The sequence below is a fragment of the Cyanistes caeruleus genome, chromosome 1 (assembly GCF_971803275.1).
Source record: "Cyanistes caeruleus chromosome 1, bCyaCae1.hap1.1, whole genome shotgun sequence".
Classification (NCBI taxonomy): Eukaryota; Metazoa; Chordata; class Aves; order Passeriformes; family Paridae; genus Cyanistes; species Cyanistes caeruleus.
In genome coordinates, this window is record NC_141701.1 from 64,537,194 (window position 1) to 64,557,607 (window position 20,414).

At 40.8% G+C, this 20,414-nt stretch overlaps 1 protein-coding gene across 34 annotated transcripts in view; it reads right to left on the minus strand.

Moving 5' to 3' along the window:
- The window catches only part of LOC111925338 (poly(rC)-binding protein 3-like), a 484,117-nt gene that overhangs the window by 34,627 nt on the left and 429,076 nt on the right, over positions 1–20,414 (minus strand). For all 34 annotated transcript variants that reach the window (XR_015288878.1, XM_086896499.1, XM_086896520.1 and 31 more), the window contains 6 exons: positions 14,410–14,433; positions 14,278–14,310; positions 10,806–10,922; positions 4,830–4,961; positions 1,949–2,077; positions 1,009–1,152 (listed from right to left, as the gene is read on the minus strand). Coding sequence is in view for 33 of the 34 variants with exons in the window: in XM_086896499.1 (XP_086752625.1) it covers positions 1,009–1,152; positions 1,949–2,077; positions 4,830–4,961; positions 10,806–10,922; positions 14,278–14,310; positions 14,410–14,433 (579 nt within the window). In the remaining variant the exon portion in view is untranslated. The remainder of the gene's footprint in view (positions 1–1,008; positions 1,153–1,948; positions 2,078–4,829; positions 4,962–10,805; positions 10,923–14,277; positions 14,311–14,409; positions 14,434–20,414) is intronic.

The following is a 20,414-nucleotide window of genomic DNA, read 5'->3' on the forward strand; positions in this document are numbered from 1 at the left end:
GAGACCTTGGCATCACCTTGGGAAAATATTTGGTTGGACGGGGGTGCCTTAGTGCCAGAGAGTCTTTACATATGTTAATCCTGAGCAGAGAGATGTCTGCCTTCCTCTGTGCTGGATTTATGGGGTTGATTTCCCCTTGAATTAGGCAGGGCTTGCAGCATCTCACTCCTTGCACATCCACTCCTCAAAACTTGGTGGTGACACAGGTCCCCTTGGGCCCCTCCCATGGTGTTTTTTGGGTATTTATCAGCTCTGTTCACCACTGACTCTTCAGTGAAAGCTGCACTGGATGATGCAGAGCACTCCTGCTATGCCTCTGTCACACACTGCAGACCCATTTCAAGCATTACTTAAAAGACACAGAAGAACCAATTGCGTGTGGGTTTTTAAAGGCAGACGAGAACCCTTACTAATACAGCTTAAGGTGAAGGGGGAATCATCAAAACTTTCTTACATAAAAAAGAAAAAACTGTTGTTGTGTTATCAATCAGGCTGTTCCACACCATGGTTGGGAAGCTCTACACTTGCATGTAAGCAGTTCCAGCCACCCTGGAATTCCATTGCTACTTGGTCCTGAGGGACTACAATAGTGGAAATTATGGGTGTGTAAATCTTTACTGCAAAATGCACTATTTGGTCCTAAAAAGTATGAAAACTATGAGAGAAAAATTACACTTTTCATTAGCAGAAATGTCACACTCTTTCATCATCTCTGAAAATTGACAAAACTGCTAGTGAAGCTGCAAGTTAAGGAAAGAAACCCCAACCACTACAAGAAGCAGGGCTGCCCCACTCAGTGAGCTCCTGATTTGGACACCTCTCAATCTACAGAAGGGCAAACTTTTCTTAATTACAGAAGTTAATGTTAAATCTTAGTAAAATATCGTCACAATTTTGTGTAAAGTTTGCAATGCAGTGCTCTCCTGTCCTGCACACTGTAAGCACGCACAGTAGACAAAGCACATCAATACTATACCAGGCAAGAAAGAATAAAAGTTGAAAACTAACAGGCGCTGGCTGAGGCTGGGCCAGGACGGTGTGGTTTCCAGCTGAAGCCAAAATGGTGTCTGCTCTTACCTGGCCACCTGCAAAAATGATAGGTGCAGAGGCAGGTTTGGGACGGTAGGGGATGGTGGCACCTTTGGGTGGGGACTGCAGACAAAAACACAAAGCAGTCAAAATGCAGAACGAAGCAGAGTTTGTATTAAAAAATATATCTCGCTTTAGAAATAGTGGTCACCTCAGACAACAAGGCATGCAGATAACCCAGCCCAGCCCACCCTGCCCTCTACCCCATCAGACCAAAAGCATGCTAGAGGGCTCCTGTCTGGGCTTCAAGGGAAGAGCTGAGGACCTGAGTGCATGGCCAAAGCAGGAAATGGTGACATCTGTGGTTTCATTACTGCCACTGTCAGATAGAGCTATGAAGCTTCATTAAACATGTTAAGGTGTGTCAGAAAACATGGGCACAATTTTAAAAATAGTCAATGGTTTGGAAATTATGGGCATTTTCAGCAAGAAAGATTTTTATATACATTATTTTGTGTATTATTTAATCTAAGGGCTAAAAAGCTGCCATCAAAATGAAACTTACTGATCTTATGCAATGACCTGACCCTAAGCAAGCAAAAAGACTGGTCAGAATTATTTCTATTTTAAACAGGACCTGGATGTTCTCTGCCCTATTCCACATCAGAATAAAATGTGTCTCTTTCAAAATGACTGCAGCTCTGTTGTTGTTCGACAACGTCATGACAGCCTTTGACTGCTAAACCTTGCTGTGAGAGGCTCTCAAACACCAGGAAAAGCAGAGTTTAAACAGCCTCTGGAAATCCCTGGCACAGGGAGGGCAGGCAGCACCCCAGGGGAACCCATGGCAATTGACAATTGTTAATAATGTGTTTGAGCATCTCCTGAGTGAGAATGCGCACGCTGGGTGCCCGCTTACCTCCAGCATCACCACGCAGATCTGCTTCACGCACTGGATGATGGCGTCGGGAGTGCCGGATATGGTCACCGCGCGCTCCGTCGAGTTGGGCAGCATGTCCCCTGCCACCTGCACCTGGGCTCCTGTGGACTTCAGCAGAGACAGAGCAAAGACACTGTCACTGCCATGCAGGCAATGGCATCTCTCCAGTCATTCACTGATACAACGGAGCGGGTGCACACCTAAACTTTTTTGTCTTTTCTTTGCTGGACGCGATAGGGCACATGTGGAAACTCCTACCCTGGGTGTGGATTTGGCTGCTCAAGCCAGTTTGCCAACACCACCACCCTAGGGAGGTTAGTCCTCAGTAGCCATTAGTGAATCAAACTGCAGCCTGAACATCAGCAGAAGCATCTTAACCCTCTCAAAGACAGACAGTTGCAATGCTGACTAAAACATGAAAAGGGTGAAATGAAGTACTCTTCAATAATAAAAAAATAAAAAAGAAAAAAAACCCAGTAATTGAAGAAGCTCAGCTAATCAAACAAGTCACTCTTTAATCTACTGATAAATGGCTCTTTAATGTACTGATGGCTGACTTGTGTCTCTTGTTGAAATTTGGGGCTTCCTTATGCTAGATGGTACAGAAGTACTTCTAAATCATAATTAGTGTTGATTAAATATATGCATATAATCAACTTTTAGCTCATTAATGAACCCAAGAAAGTAACGAGCCACTTTGGGTTTTTTTTGCTGTTTTTTAACTTCGATCTTGGCACTAGTGTGTCTGAGTTAGAAAAAACAAAAAACAAAACAAAACGAAGAAAGAAGAAAACACAGAAGGCCCAAACAACCTTTGACATTATTACACAAACACAGAAGACCTTCCCAGTCAATAGAGAAAAACCCAGGCATGTGATGTTGACTAAGCTGTTTAACATACTGCACAAAAGATCTATTCCTAACTGCTATTGCACTGCAGTATTTGGACTTTAAAATACAAGCATTTTCAGCAACCATTGACTTTGTGTCAGTCAGCAAGGAGTTAATTTGTTTTCCTGCTAGTTATACACAACACATGTGTTGTCCTTCTTTCCAAAGACTGATTTATGTACTGATTTTATCTTCTGTATATTAGTGCTGTTTAAGGCCAAAGTATCAATTCCATGCCCTATAACAGATTTTGGAATTTCAACACAATTTGATCAATCCCTCATGCTTTTGTTTTCTTTTTTTTTCCATAATCTTATCTCAAAAATAGAACTGTAACACTGCATGTTGTTCCTGGGTGCATGACTGAAGAGGAAAGATCCCTCAGTGTGTAAGCAAATTATCTGTTTACCTCTTCAAATTTTAGTGCAATCACAGAAAAAGCTTTAAAAATGTGATGATGAAATTAGACCACATCTTGGGCTGGATGCTCCTTGATTTTCCCCTCTTTCCTGGTATTTGCTTTTTAATGTACATTCCTGGGTATCTGTACATCCAGTACAAAAGACTGCCAAATACCAGAGTCATTTATGCACTCCCAGCGCTAATCTTGTTTATTCTTTGACTTTGGTCATATATCAGTAGCAAGAAACAAGTAATATTTTGTCTATTACCCTTATGCTTAGGAATAAGTGCAGCATGACTTCTCGCTACATTAGCCTTATCAAAACACCTATTTGGCCAAACACTCTCCTTTTACTTCCTTGTACCAGACTATAGGCAATTGCTTCTGAAACTATGCTCACCAGGATAATTATTTCAGTCACTTCATTTAACCAGAAGACCAATCTCACCTTTAAAAAGGTTCTGAGCACAGTCCCACACTGCTCTAAGTGAATTTACCAATATTTAATATAAAATTGAAAGTATGGACAGCTGTAAAACCTAGAGGTAAGCACACAGCTCACACTCATACCTGCTCCTATTTTAACACAACTAAGAAATCAGCTTAAAAGCTCCATAAAACCTAATTTATTGAATCCACATTTTCAACTTTGTAGAGCTTGTCAAAAGCCTTCTGTTTTGACACAGGCAAATTAAAAAAAATGGATCAACATGTTATCTTATTATTAAACACTTCATCCCATGTTGGAATGAATTCAAATTTAGAAGGAATATTGTCACTTCCTCCAGAATAAAAATCTATTTTTCTGAAATATCCTATTCAGATTTTGTCTATATAACTGAGCTACACCTGATTTTCTTGTATGAGTGATTACAAACACCAGATCCTTGGCTTGATATGTGCTGTTACAATCATGCATGGAAGAGTTAAAAGAGGCACTGTATGCTACTTTTTGCTTTTACTTTTTTTGGTTAGACAAAAAAGTGGCTCCTAGCACACAGAATGAATACCTGTAGTTAAGTCTGGACTAAAAATAAATTCTGATTGTGTTTGGAATGCATCAAATCAGGTCACCTGTGGCCTAGTGACATTAAGGAGAAACAGGGAAGGAGCATGGAAGTCACACTTTCCTAGAAAGTAGATCTACTTGCCTGAAATCCCCAGTGCTGCTTGAGCTTTTCTCTGACTGTAAGGGTGGTGAGTAATTTGGAAATGGCTGCAACTCTTTAACTTGGGATCTCCTGAATATCGGAGGGCAGGGGTCTATGCTGGGAGAGAAACTTGCAGAGCCATTTGTCACTCTTGCTTTGCTTAACTGTGCATGAAAGACTTTATACATTGTAAAGCTGTTTCTCTATTTCACATATGGTATTTAGTGTCAAGAAAAGTACAATTCCAGCTGTCCTGAACCCCCTGCTTCTGCCAGAGCAAGGCTTTTCCAGGTTTTTCAGTCGACATAAGCTCATGTTGGTGTGATCAGCAAAGTGCAGTGGGTGATGCTGCCAGGGCTCACTGCAGTAGGATGCTGAGCTAACCCATGTCCCCAGCACACATCCCAAGACTTACCTCCCTGATTTCTTTGATTTTGGAGCCTCCTTTTCCTATAAGGGATCCACACTGACTTGCTGGAACGACGAGCCGCAGTGTTACGGGCGGTTTGCTTGTCACCGAGCTGTTTGTCATCGAAGCATTTATGTCCTGTAATCACATTGTCAGCGAGTGTTAGCGGGGGATTTGTCACTCCTGGTGAGCACTGAAGTGCTCAGAGCAAATGCCCAGGCTGTCTGTGGAGACCTGGGGAGTGTGCAACCAGCTGTGGCTGGTTTTTGTAGTAAGGAAAGCCCACCACAGCTCTGCTGGTGATACGCTGTAAGCATGAAGCGGTTTGTGCCAGAGGAACCCTTCAGATGTCTGGCGTTGCAAGATCCTTGCTGTGGGACCAGAGGGCAGGACTAGGAGGAGGAGGAGGTGGTGTCTGCCATTAGACCAGCCAAAACAAGTGGAAAAGGCAAAGAGGCTTTTGGATTCACAGGCTTCCACAACCTGTTTTGGTCTGGTTTGGTCTCTTTTTTACCACCTCATTTAGAAATGTACACTGTGTAATACACTTCCACATTTCACATGTCTCTTTGCACATTTGATTCAAAGGGAAGCTTAAAAAGAGAAATGACAAACATGTGAATAATCTGAAGCAGAGAAAATGAGATGATTTTGGTAAGTCTTCTGCCGCCCTCTAGATTTAATTTCTCTTTTTCAGCAGGTCCATAAATATTTGTAGCACTACACAATTTTTAAAATCTTTAAAATTTTAAAAAGTGTGGTCATGTAACCAGAGTACAAAAAGCTCAGCAAAACAGTAATTGCCTGTGTCCAGGTAATGTAACACACATCTGTGTATCCCGCTATCCAATGAGACACATACACACTCCCATAAGCACTTCAATACACTACTTGTTGCAAGGTTTAAATTGTTTTAAATATATTTTTGTTTGTTCAAAATCTTGTAGGCAAGACAAAATGAGCCCTCTAAAGACTTCATCACAGAGGAAAAGATAGAGCTTATCTTTCCACTGATCAGTGGGATGCTTTGAGGGAACTTAGGATGAAAAAATAAAAAGCCACAAGTTGCACTGCAGCTGCTCAACAACTCATGAGAATCTCAGAGTGCTTTGGTAACACTAGCTATGAGCTGAGAGGACTCATCTGTGAGGTGGCATGGCACAACTATTACACTCTCCACATGATATCAAAAGATTAGGACAAGAATGAGAAAACGTGCTTTTCCTATTAAGTCATTTATGATGCAACAAGAGCTCCAGCAGACAGAACTGATGTGATTTCCTATGCTTATAAAGACTATCACTTTAAAAAAAAAATAAAAAGTGCCTGTATTGTGCAATCAAGACCCCAAATTATAAAAAAGCCAACCAACAACAAAACTACTCAGCACTACAAGCAATTCTGCACATCTCACTGAACCAGTGTGTGAGACTGGTGACACCAGCACTGATTCCTACAGTACCTCCCCAACTGTGATGGCAGCACTCTTCCATCCAAGAAAAGGCTTGGATAAGCTCAATTAGCTTAAAAGAGAAGAAAATAAAATCTTGAATGGAACACATCATTGCTGCATGTGACAAGGCAGCTACCAAATCATTCCTCTGCCAGCCAGTAGTAATCCACATTCTGTTTAGTGGCTGTGTCAGTGAGAGATTGCAATCCAAAATAAAGCCAGAAGGATAACAGAATTTTGCAGTACCCACGTATTTGAGATAAAGTTATACCGATTTTTCAGCTGGAAGATGCCATCTCACTGTATCATGTTTGTGTCAGGTGGAGGCCCATGTAGGTGAATAATCCTCTTCAGCCACACAGCATGAAACTTAATAATGTCTCCTACTTCCAAATCATATGCAGCCTGACCTCAAAGCCTTCACTGAACTTTCTGCCTTCAAAAGCACTTTGCAGGAACTAGAAGCCACTGTTCTCTTTATTTTGTCCTCATCATTTAAGAGGAGGAAAATCTAAACATGGGGGCTCGGCAGCATGGAGTGCATACAGGAGTTATTCCAGCTTAAAAACATGACAAAGGAGAAATAAGCAGAAAAAAATCCTCTTCAGAACTGCAGGCTTCTGAGTAGGGATGGCTGCAGACTTTCCCACAGAACAGTCATCTTTCTAACTGGGAGATTCCTAGTTATTTAACCTCTAAGCTTTTGTGGCATTGCATTCATTTTTTCAGGGCTCTGGCAGACACTAGAGCTGGACCTTGCATGGCTTTCTCCCTGCTTGGTGGGCTGTTCCTCAGTCAAGACAGGCTAACTGGGAGCCTGGAAGTGCTGAAGAGTCAGCATTGTCCCTAGCTCTTGGCATCCCAGGGTCATAGCACATATGGCTTCCCAAGACAAGCTAACCTGGAAGCTGAGAAATCTACCAAACCTCCAAGGACAAAAACACACCAAAATTCTTATTTTCTTGTTTCAAAGGAAATGTTAAACTGCCCAATTTTCACACCATGGAGGATTCTGTGAGGTGGCTCCTCACTTTGGACCACCAAAGAACTGACCGCAGTTTTACTGGCAAGAATTAAAGTTTGGTGGAAAGGCATCACCCTGATTGCTTTTATCACCTTCCTTTTCTCTTCTCCTTCTCCCTAGAGCTGAGCAAGTTCTTCATAGATGTTTACAGAGGAACAAGGATTCCAAAAACCCTTTTCTTATTTATCTGGAGAAGGTGTTTGTCTACGGAGCTGTGCCTGCTGTTTATTCCAGTGCTTAAGAACCATGTGCTTTCAGAGGATTACACAGATTTACAAGCAAAGCTAGAGCTGCCCCACTCACCAGTGAAGTTACAGCTGCATTTTTTGGGTCCCAGCCTCCAGTCCAAAAATGACTGAACTAAAATGTCCCCTCTTGCAATTCCAGTGGTCTGCCAGGGTTAGTGTCATTTTCTAATAACTCTCTCCCCTGAGGTGAACACTTTAGGTATTTATGTAAATACCTACTTAGCTTGTAAATTCATCATAAGACTGCTGTAAAAGCAACTTCCATTAGGAAGGTTGTCAAAGCAGAATTATCTAAGGCTACAGAGCAACCACAAGACAAACACAACCTTTCTCGTTTTTCTATCTATCTGACACATTTTGAGATTTTTACTAACATTAGAAAAGCATTCTAGGACTCCCTAGACCTGCTTATCTCCAGGTATACAGCTGTAGGGTGGAAATTAAGGGTCCAAGGTCTTTATGTGGGCATGCATACCCAATACCAAAAAGATCCCTCAAAGCAGCAGTCTCACACATGCATCTTTTTTCTTCTGTTTCAACGCAGCTGCAATAACTGGAGCTGGACTGAATTTCTTAAATGGCTGAAGAAATCACCAGCAAAAAGATATATGCATGAAAAATAGCTCTTGGTAGCTAGCTAATTTGTAATTTCTGAAACAGCACTTTGTTTTGCCTCCAGAGCGTTAGCATTACCTTATTTTATTGGCAGGAAGATTTATAGGAAACCTACCTGATTATATATATAATGCATTATGTATACAATATGTATTATACATACATATTACTTTACTGCTGTTGTTTTAAATATACCATAAACCAATTATGTTAAAACTAAATACAGATATTTCAGAGCAGTACTTGATCTGCAGGGAATGCCAATACTCCTTTGCTAATGCTCATATGGAGAGCCCAGCCAACTCTCTAAAACCTGCAAGTGCAAATAAGCACAAAATCCAGCCAGATGCCTGAATTTCAGCTTTCTTTGCCTATTGCTACCTACAGCACTTCCAAAGACTACATCGTGTTGGGTGGTGGGCTGGGGATCTGATGCTGTGCAGTGTTTGATGTTTGTATGAAAAATGCAGCATTATTTCCCTGGGTACTCATTTTGGTGGTAACTGGCAGGGATTATCTGTGCTAACGATTCTCTCAGCATTTTACAGGATGAGGGACGTGTTTTTCCTGTAGAGAGCAGGGACACAGCTCTCTCCAGGATTCTCTGGACTGGAGGGTATGGCACTGTACACCAAGCTACTTCTAAACTAGAATAAACAGGGATTGGTCCATGACGAGTAGGAGATGAAGAGGAGAAAGAGAAGACAATAAGAGGTTTAAAAATTGGGTTAGACAGAATTAGTCATGTGGTTCTGCATGCTTAAACCTCAAAATCATTATTATTTCATTAATAACTGACATAAAACCCCCCAAGCTTTCTTATAAAATGTGCCACGCCACAAAAATAAGACATTTTATCAACGTGCTGAAAGTCTGGAGTATCACACAGGAAGATCTGAAAACCCATGATGGATTGAAAAAATATAAATGGGATTAACACTTGCAGTATCAAAAAAAATGTCATTTGTCTGGAGCCTGGCAGGAATGTTTGCAATGCTGAAGAGGTGAAAACACCTGAGCTGGGGACACCCACCAGGCAAAGCACGGGTGTGTGCAAAGCATCACATTAGTAGGAGGTGAGGCATTTCCAGCAGTGGCAGGGATATGACAGCATAATAAATAGGATTGGGGACTGTTAATTCCATTAAATAAGCCTTTGTGGAACTTCATTTGCAACCTGTCCACAATTAATACAGACATTTAATATAAAATGTACTGGAAAAAGGTGGAAAGGGACTACTAGAGTCATGAGAGGGCGGGGAATGCACCCTCTGAAAGACTGTGCTTGGATCACTCTCTCTGGCAAAAGCAAGGGTGTGCAAGCATAAAATCAGTTTCTAAATATATATCTAGAAAGAGAATCCTCAGGGAAGGAAAGGCAAGAATTATCTAAATTAATGGCCAGTGGTGGCATTGAAACAAAGCTGCATGAACTGCCAATGAAGAAATTAAGGTGAGGAACAAAAAGAAGGTGTCTAATTATCAGAGACCTGAAGATGTGGACATCAGGAAATATAAAAAAATCAAACTAGTTTTTGATCATTCTGTGAAATTGCAAGTTCAAGACATACAGTTGATTCTAGAAGACAACTACATGTGGTGACTTATGATCTCTCTTCTGGTTGTGTTGCTTGAACAATTGCCATGTGTAAATCAAGGCATATGTTGACAATTCTCATCAATGCCACCATCTCCCTGTGCTATGGGGAGATGTGGAGACTAACCATGCTGGAGAAATAAGAACTCTAAAGAAAGGATTAACATGCCTCTAATTTAACCCATTCTGGAGAGACCCTGCCCTTTGCCTCTGCTGCAGGCGACTCAGTCTACCTGTCTGCAAGCTCCTCCACTAGGAAAAGGTGAACTGATTCCTGCAGGGGCATCTGCCTCTCCAGAGAGGACAGGAGAGTTGCTGGGACTAGACATATGATTTTCAAAAGCAGAGGGAGTTAAATTGTCTCCAGAGTGACCAAGGCTCATGTTTTGTACTCTGTTGCCTTTTCTGTGAGGTTCTCCATTAAAATGGCGACCAAATTTAATTGTAGCTGGTCCATGAAACTGAAGGAAATCTCAGCAATTTAGATATATATGTTCCCAGAACACTTAGTCTACAGTGAACTGAGCTCCTGCCTTACTTACTCTGAGTAATTACTTTAATTGGTTTTAAAAGACAAGGCTTAAATGTGGTAATGGGTAATCATATAGTTTGTTTTTAAAATAAAAAAAATTCTAGTTAAATGAGTTATATATTCATTTTGACATATATAACATTTACATCAATACCAACTGGATTCATACAAAAAGAGAGTTAAAAGTTAGGCAATTATTCTTTTCAAATCAAACCCACAATGGGAATATAATTTTTCCAAGACATTTTTCCTACCATTAGTGCACATTACTAGAAGCAATTGCTTTTCCCTGAAGCCTCCAAAAAGCAAAAGAAATGATCAAACATCTTGTAAATTGACCTATTATTTTTCTTCAGCATTGCTGCCAAAAGCATTTATAAAAATATAACCACTTTCATTGCTATTAAATAGAACATTAAACAAATCCTATTTAACATTAAAGCAAACATGAGAAAATTCAAACAGTGTTTGTATTTCAACTTGAAGAGAGGAAAAAAAAAAATATTTGCTTACCTCTTCAAATTTTAGTGCAATCATAGAAAAAGCTTTAAAAATTGCATCTGTTGGGCCTGTTATTGTCACAATTCTCTCTGGACAAGTGCCTTCTGAAATATTGATTCGAGCACCACTCTGTCAAAAGGAACAAATATTTTTTAAAGTTATACTTCCCAGGGAGCAAACAAAGTAGGATTAGGGATATAGTTTGGGAAGGAATACCTTGAGGCATCTAATTTTCTCCCCTACAACTGCAGCCCCAACATTGTATAATTTCAGCATAAACTGATCACATTCCAAAAATTCATGTAACTGCGGGAAGCCGGATTCTGTCTGGGTAAGTACTTATGCAGCCTTCTTTGCAGTATGCAAATAACACCTCTGTAACTCAAACTTGCAAATAATTGCATAATCAAGTCTCTTCCCTTCCTTCTTGCAGGATTAACCTTAAGCAGGACTGGAGCTGCAGAATTTAAGAGAAGGTGGGTGTCTCCAAGGAGCACCATCATTTTCCAGGCATAATGCACCTCTCTAGTTTGGAGCCCCAAAGGCGGGGCCCAGCCTCTCTGCATCTCTCCTGGGGCTTTGCTTTGCACTGTGGAGAAGGCTCCTTGTAGATGTGCCTCAAGTGAAGGCAGCCAGTCAATATGAAATGAGCATCCCTTTAAAGGAGTAGTGGTAGGACAGGAAACACCAACAGTACTGTGTCCTTATGGCAAGGAGCCTGTTGGATGGAGTTGGAGAACCACAAGTCTCATAGAGAAGCCAGGCTGACTCTCAAGTATACTTGGTCCTCTTTATACCACTGTGGCAGTGCAGAGAAAACGTCTCAGGCAGGAGTTTTTATATATTTAGAAATTTATATATCTTTTAATATATATTTAAGAGGATCTTTAGTGGAGGTAATGATCAAATTTGGTTCAGGAAAGAGCCACCGTACGCGTTCTCTGTGGTTTCAGTCCTGGAAATGTGTTAATGCAGCCTAACAAGTCTCTGGGGCCTCAACTCACCAACAGACACTGATCTTCTTGGAGATCAGGGCCTGAAGCAAATGTGAGGCAGGCTGGGTTAGTTTGGCCCTTTGCCTGCAGGGTCACCACACAGCTGCTGATGTGCTGTGTCCCACCCCTTATCCACACCATGCTGCTGCTCTACTGCAAGAGACTGTATTTCCCCATATGACAGCACCCCTACATTACATTAAAAAAACCAAGGCTCAACACTACTGACAGAAAAATTTTCCTGCCACAGACCTGGGAAAAGAACTGAGGGTTCTGTACTTCTCTTTAGGCCTGAAGTTGTCTCTGACATTTCTTCAATGACAGAATTGTCTCTGACATTTCCCCAAAGACAGAGCTGTATTTCACACCATAAAGATGGTGTGTACCCTGGCACATCTGCCAGAGAAGTCAAAATAAAAGTTGCATTTTGCTTTTAAAGAAGTACTGAAAAGGCAGTCATTTAAAAAGGTAACAAGTTATAATCATGTGGAGATACAGCCTCTTAGTCCTGTGCTGATATAAAGATGCATAAAATTCCATTATTTAAAAAAAAAAATAATAAAAAAAATAAAGTGTTTTCTGACCACATACACATGACAGCAGGGGTTCAGGATTGGAAGAAAATTTTATATTTATCTTGAAAGACAGACCAAAGATCATAGGTATTCTCAAAGATGTTTTACTCAAAAGTCAGGAGCACTCTCCAATGATGGCTTCCCTTCTGTGTACACAATTGATATACAAAGATATCTGCTCATGAGAATAATTAATAATGAAACTAAAATGTGTTTAATCATGTCCTGGGATGACTTTATGATGCTTGTATCCCCAGTCACCTTGTTTATGTTACATATTAAGTTCTGCACCTTTAAGACTGACTGAAAGTGAAGGGGGGGGAAGAAGAAGCTGCAGTTTGTGTTCAGAAAGAGTCCTCACTCCCCTGCATCCTGCTCAGGACTTTGTTTTCTGCAGCACAGACAGACAGAGGGACAGAGCCCTCCTTTGCATTTAGTTAGTTTTTAGCTAGCTGAGGCAGAGAAGTTCCCTGAACTGTTTTTTCCCCTTTTTCCTTGGATCTGTTCAAACTTGCTCTGGGCTGAAAACCCAGACAAACACCAGGAGCTCACTCCTGTGGCCCACCGGGGCCTGGGCCTCGGCACTTCCCAGCACCAGAGAGACTGAGCAAGCCGAGCTACACCACATGAAAGGGACTTCTCTGGATTTGCCATCTCTTCAAACAGTGAGAGGTTTTATTTTTTAATATTATTCAATTTCTGTTAAATAAACAGGTTTTTTCCACTTTTCTCCAGGAAATCTTTTCCCCAAACCAGTTGGGGGAGGGCCCATTTGAATTGCTTTCTGGAGGGATCCCATTCAGAGGTTTTCTCCCAAATTTGCCCTAAACTAGGACAATCAACCATTAAGTTTACCTAGTACGTTGGAAACATTTTTTTCTTTAAGTCTTAGCAAACATGTGAGAACAGGTGAAAATGTCACCAAAAGGAGCTCAGAACTCAGTCAGCCTGACAATGAAATCTCTACTCTGTATATTTAAAGATGAATGTCTGCAATTTTCTTTACTAAAATACTTTGACATTTCCCTGCCACAGACCTTCTATCAGAGTAGAAAACAACAAAGCAGCTGACACAGTAATGTACTGCACTTTACTAGAACTAAACCAACTTTTCTTGGGGCATCTGCTATACACTGCACTCCTAAAGTTTTGAACAGTAGAATTTGTCTTTTGACTTATACTTTTACCAGTTGCTTCAAAGTAGAAAAATTACATGAATCTCCAGGAAGGACGTGCTGTTTTGCAGGACCAGTGTGGGTCTGTAGCCTCCACCTGAGCACACTCCTCTGAACACAGCACAACATGCTCTGTGGCAGGGAAAGAAGACTGCAGACACTGGAGAGGCTGAGGTTTATGCAGTGCCCTGCTTTAATTTTTTTGTGTCTTCAGCCTTTTCAAAGGATGCAAATGGCAGGTATACAGGTCTGCTCTCATCCTACTCACAGCTGCAAAATGAGGAAAAGCTAAGGCTTTGCCAAGACATGGCAGAGAGATGCTCTGGCTCTAGCTCTGCTGAAGCTTGTGCCTACCCTCAAACTTGACGTGCATCAGTCTAATGCTTGGTTTCAGACTTTTGGAAACTACTAGGAGGTCAAGTCATGTGCAGGACTGATGCTGGTATGTTAATGAAAGACACACGGTTCTGATGCACAGAACCATGCTGTGAGCTGCTCCCGAGATAAGGCAGCGGCAGGCACATCGCTATGGGAATGAAAGACTCCAGACTGCTGAGGCGAGGTTACATTAACAAGGATGTTTAATTTAGGCCAGCATATTTATACCCCACCGCTTGCGAAGAATGGGGATGTAAAACGCTGTGCCCACTTGATGGCAGCATCGGTCTGTGCACATGCTGAACTCGCTGTTCTCTCAGCTGGAAAGGAAGGCAAGTGAAGACATCAAAACTTGTCTTACCTCCTCCCTCATCTTCTTCACTGTCTCACCTTTCTGTTAAAAAAACCACAAAAAAACCCGTTAGCCTGGGCTAAGAAAAGAGAACTGATATACAATAGTTTGACATGGATATAAATAAAGTTATTTTCTGACCTTTCCGATAATGCTTCCAACCTCCTGAAACAGAAAAAAAAGAGACACCGTGAATGATACAATTTGTTACAGAAGAGCATTTGTGCTGCTTCTAAGCTATTTCACTATCATTTATTTCAAAGCTTCAGTGTGAAACACAGCTCCCTTCCATTGTTGCTGTATACAAATATGCCATGTTAGATACAAAGGGATGCACTAAAAATGCAGCTTTGCAGCCAACTGGTTGTGCAAGAAAAACACCTTTAACAGAAACCGACCTCGTGGTTACAGATCAATCCTGCTACTATAAACACAGACAAATCCCTATCAGGGAATGAAAAGTTAAGAAATAACAGAACTGCACAATCTACTGGAGAAAATGAGATGTAATACAAGCATCAAAATAATTGCTGGTTTCTCCAAGGGCATGCATTTACCCTCTTTACACCTTGTAATAGTGAGAACTGAATTTCCACACTACCAAGTGTTATTGTGTAAACACCTGGCGGCCTGTCTTAATCTCCCTATTAAGCACTTAGAGAACAATAACTGCTAATCACTTTTTAGGGATTTGGGAATTTCTACTGGGCTCCCACAATCTTCTTTCACAATTTTCTACTGGGCTCCCACAATTTTCTTTGCACAAAAGGAAAGACTGAGTGTGGCTGTGAACATATAGTAGGGGAACAATGTGGCAGTTCTGGCAACATTGCAAGGGTTAAAAGCTTGGTGAATAAAACCAACAGGTGGCAAAAATGAAACTATTAACACTAAAATGAATAGTCTGGACATATTACCCATGTCATGCAGCTGTGACATCAGACATCAGAAAATCATGTGATGGAGAGACCAGTTAAAGGAAAATAAACTCCTCTCCTATACTAAGGAACTGTGAAAGCTATTTCCACAGTTAAAGACTGCCTCAGATGGGTGAGCTGTCCCAGATGTATGATACACTATTTCTCCCCACTTCAGTGTGATCCATCCTGGAACACAGTCCAAAGTGTAGAATTTTTGAAATTTTTGTCCTCCAATGCTCTATCCAGTGATGGACTCATGATAAAGTGGTACTGACTTAACTCTGCAGGAAAGAGCTACCTGCAGTGACCTTGAGTTATTTTTGCCAGTTGTTTATAAGCTCATAACACGAAGCTGTTTGTGCCTGCAACTCCTCACATCCTGTTCACAAGACATGAAGATTTCAGTGAGAAGTTACCTATTTCAATGAACTCTGGCAAACCGTTCCTTTGTGCTCTCTGCAAGTCTGCACATAATATCAGACTGAGGGGAAGAGTCAACACTGCTGGACAGGCTGGAAAAGTGGGCTGAGAGAAACCTCAGGGAGTAGAACAAAATCATATGAAAAGCCCCATGTCTGCGATAGAAAAAGCCCATGCAGCAGCACAAGCTGGACAAAAACTTGCTACCTTAAAACTGTCTTTGCAGAAAAAGTCCCAAGGGTCCTAACTCAGGACTTCAACATAAATAAATGAGTACATCAGCAGTGCACCCCTGATCAATCAAAGGCTGGACTATATTAGCAGGAGTGTAGGCAGCAGGCTAGGGCAAATGGCTCTTGTCCTCCTCTGTGAGACCATGCTTGGAGGACTGTGGCCTGTTTTGGGCTCCTAGTACATGACAGACAAGGACACACTGAGGTGAATTCAATGCAGGGCCACCAAGCTGAGCACATGAGAAGAGGCTGACAGAACTACATTTGTTCTTAAAAAGAAAACACTTGACAGGGCAGTCTTACTGCAGTGTACAATAAGGAAAACAGGCTACAGTATCAAATTCATTCTCAATGTGAGGAAGAAAAAATTGCTGGATGGCTGGACATTGAAAGAGGCACCCACAGAATCATCATCCTTAAAGGTGTCAGAACTCAGCCTGGGCAAGGCCCTGCACAATCTGCTCCAAAGCAATCTGCTTCATTCAGGAGGTCAGACTGGAGACCTTTGAGGGTCCTTTTCAACTTTCATCAGTCCATGATTCTTCAGTCATAGCCTTATACCCACGGAATTCAATGCCTTATTAGCCACAAAGCTCCTCAGTCCTGTGAGGCCCCTTCTCAGGTTTATTTTCAAACTGTGTTTTTCCTATTTCCCATTTCCCTTTTTTATTTCTCTTCCAACTACTCTTTTAAGATGCCATTCTGCACTCTTGTACGCACTGAGAACAGATATTGTCCAGACAGAAGGTGCAAATTTTCCAGTGGTATCTGCTTTACAAACCTACAGTTCTTCTGGCCAATGTAGAATAGACTTTTACACTTCATAAAGCCGTGTGTTTTTGGCAAAGCTGCTTGTGTCCACTTGGGACTGTGAGATATCTGCACCTCTGTACATACAATGCAGGGAAGCAACTCTGTGAGAACAGCAATCAAAGGGCTCACTGCAGTTTTCTGTCCTGTAACTAAATTATTGTAATATTATTTTCATATTTGGGCTTATGTCACACCTTTTCATGCAGCTGAGACAGCCATAACAGCATGCTGTGTAAGTTATCAAATGAGATGCAGCTTTTTTGTTAGCAGTGACACAAATCTGGGACACCCATTCCCCCAGATTTTTGAGATCTATTTTTATATTATCATAACTCTGCCAATCTGCCAGTAATTGCTGAATGGGCAGTACAGGGAACAAGGCTCTCAGTGATGACAAGCCTTGGGAATCCCTCATGTCCAGCAGTTCCTATCTGACCACTTAGCACATCTAGCAGTTATATCTTAAAAACTTCTTCCATTCTTCTCAGTTCCAGCTTTCAGAAGTAATTACGTCATAAAACAAATTCTTAGGAGGTAGAAGGATCTTTTGCTAGGGGTGAGAGCATTTCCATTCCAGTTGCTATGGGCAAGCATATTTCAGTCCGTGGTCCAACTTCAGGTTTTGTACACCTGAAGTTTCATTAGAATATGTAGGCCTGGTCTTGAACCTCCAAGGCTCTGTCAGTATAAACTTAATACAAATTCTGTCCCAATCCATTTGATCATCTTGGATCTTCATGAGAGATGCTGTTCTTTCAGAAATGCATGGATGGGTCATGGGTAATAAATGAAAAAATATCTTCCTTGGAAATAGGAAAACATACTTTGTTTTAGGAACAGAAAAACAATGTACTGTTTGTAGCATTGGTGAAAAAGATGGTGCATTTCCAACAAGGAAATTAGGAGTATTTAAACAAGCAAAGGAGAACATAAAATAAAAAGATTCTCAAGCTGCTTCACTGAATTCTCTGTGAGCCTTGCTTTATATTTCAGTGGGCACAGGAATTCTACATGACCGATCATCACCTTGTGATTTATTAACAAAGAGTACAAGCTACCAAATAAATGAGTGAAAGAACTGTGTGAATACCACTGAGAAAATAATACTGCAGTAAGACTGGTGACCAGTTCCTTGGAACATGCTAGCAAATGTTACTGCAATCATATGGAGTACTTCAAATTCTCCCCCTCATCAAAGGGTGACTTTAGAACTTATTCTCTAAGCCAGTTTCAAAACATCCAATCCAATGCCACCTCTCCATCCACCCTGGGAGATGGGATTCTGCTTGGCAATGTGAGGTAAGGTCACAGGGGCAGAGAGAGGCACTAACTTTACACAGACATTTCAGAATTTTTTCAGAATTTTGCTTTATAGATATTACTGGAGAAAAAAACCCAAAAACCATAATGGTTTTAAATGGGTCACTTCAGACTTTTCTGGAGCCTTAGCTTTTTCTAGGAAAGCTCCTAGAAAGTACTGGTGACAACAAATCATACTTAATTATGATGAAAAACCTGTTTCAGCCACAGAATAATCAAAACTCTTCTCACCTCATTCTTCAAACTACAGAAGCTACTTCACCAAACCTTTAATGTTTCTTTATACAGTCCAATATTTGTTTCATACAGTTTCTTATATCAACACGAAGTAAGTTTACTGCTAAATGAGATACCTAACACCATTTTTATGACACTCAAGTTTTTAGCATTATTCTAACCAAGGTTACTTTAATGGCTTTATCTTCTTTATAAAATGTTTCTAAATCTGCCAGACACCAAATGTGCCGTAGTTAAGTGCATAAGATGTCTGTCACCTACATTGGTTCATTACAAGTTAGGAGTTCAGTGTAAGTCAGGCAACCAACCCTCACTGCAGTCCAGGGAGAGATAATGGAGGATATTTTGTTCCTAAAAAAGGAGGGGAGAAGTGTAATCCCAAGGGTTTTTGGCTTTTCTCATCTGCAGCAGAAGCAGCCTAAGCTGACACTAACATATGCAAAGTTTGTTGAGTGGACTCCTACAGCTGATGTCAAGTTCAGCCTCAGTGGAGGTCAGACAAATGTTTGGTTTAGCTGCATTAGCAAATAATTGACTCTTACAATATACTAAATACTAACAACTCCTGAACTATTTGCTGTTTTTCAGTGCTCAGGAATTTAAGCTAGCTAGTAACTATTTATCATCAATTTCAGACTGATTTATTGACTAACCATCCACATGTAAATATAGTGGAAAAAGTTATATGATAACAATTCTTGAGTTTCATATAACCACATTTCAACAGCAGTGCACAAAAAGAAGTTATAAAGGGGGGAACTAAAACTCAGTGGGAGAAAGACAGGTCCAAGCCAACCCATCTGGCAGGCTGATGCCAGAGCTAAAAGTACTACCTAGACTCCTTGGCCTCAACATGTAAACACCCACTCTCCAGAAGCAGCTGTGACACAGCACCCATCATTTGGATGACTCCAAAATGCTGCATGTGTCTGCCTACATCCACTGATCCACACTCATATACACACAGGTATATTTTTTTATTTATGTTTAAAGTCCATATACACATGCAGGCACTAAACAGATGGTTATCAACTTTCCTTCAAGGAATGACAGCAATTTGGGGTGCCTATCTTGAGATTCATCAAAGGGGCCTGAGTTTCAGATGGTGCTACATACCCAGCCCAGGTAATACCTTCCAAAGGGCATCACCAACTGGTGACTGCATCTCAAGCAGGAGAGTCTCACACTTGTGCTCTAAGAGCTGTTTTGGAAAACCCCAGGAAAATTTGAAATCTATGTTCTGATTTCAGCCTGAAGATAATTCTCAAGCCTGGGTGAGTGAGCTGTCACTATGATTTTCTTTAGTAGGAAATTTCTAATCAAGTATAAAACAAGAGCTGAACCTCACCAACAAACCCTGTGAGACTGCCCAGCATCAGTAAAGTATATTGCTAACCAACCAGCCAATTCATTGCAGATAACTTGAGGAAAAGCAACGGTAAAAACAGGGATGATTTCTTTCATGCTGAAATGTAGCATATAATTATTTGCACACCTTATTCACAAGAATGTGATTAATTTTAATCTTTATGAACACTTGAGAATTGGTGGACCATCAAGGAGCAGAAAGCTATTTCTGCAGATTTTGCATCATCTGTGGTGAAGGTGAGGCAGCACCAGCAGAACAAAAGGAGGCAGCAAAAATGCTTGTGAGTCAAGGCTTTTGCAGAGCTCTTGATGGTAAGAATGACTAAACAAAGATATAAAACTGTCTGTAGAAGAAACCTATTTCCTAATCAATTATCTGGTATGTCCTTTGAAAAACAAGAGAAAGAAATCAGTCATATTAAGAAAACAAGCAGCTTTGCAAATTATAACAAGCCTTGGTTTAAAGATTCACCTTTGATCTGTAAACATAAAGTGTGAAATTCCGTGACTTTTTCTAAGTGTGAGGTTGGTTTAATAATTACTGAGTCCTGAAAAATCAAAACAAAAAAAAAATAGCTATTGTGGGACCATAGAAAGGCACAGGTCTTGCTCTATTATCATGCAGCTTTTATTATCAGTGCTATGGGGCAAATGGAACAAAAATGTCATAGAATCCCTGAGATAAATCCACATCTAAAAGGAAAACACATTTAAGAAATAATATATAGGAATATATGCTTTCACTTCAAAACATCCAATGAAGCACAGGCTCCATCCTGAAATTCCTTCAGGCAATGCTCTGACTGCACATGCTAACCTGCTTTCTGTGAAGCAA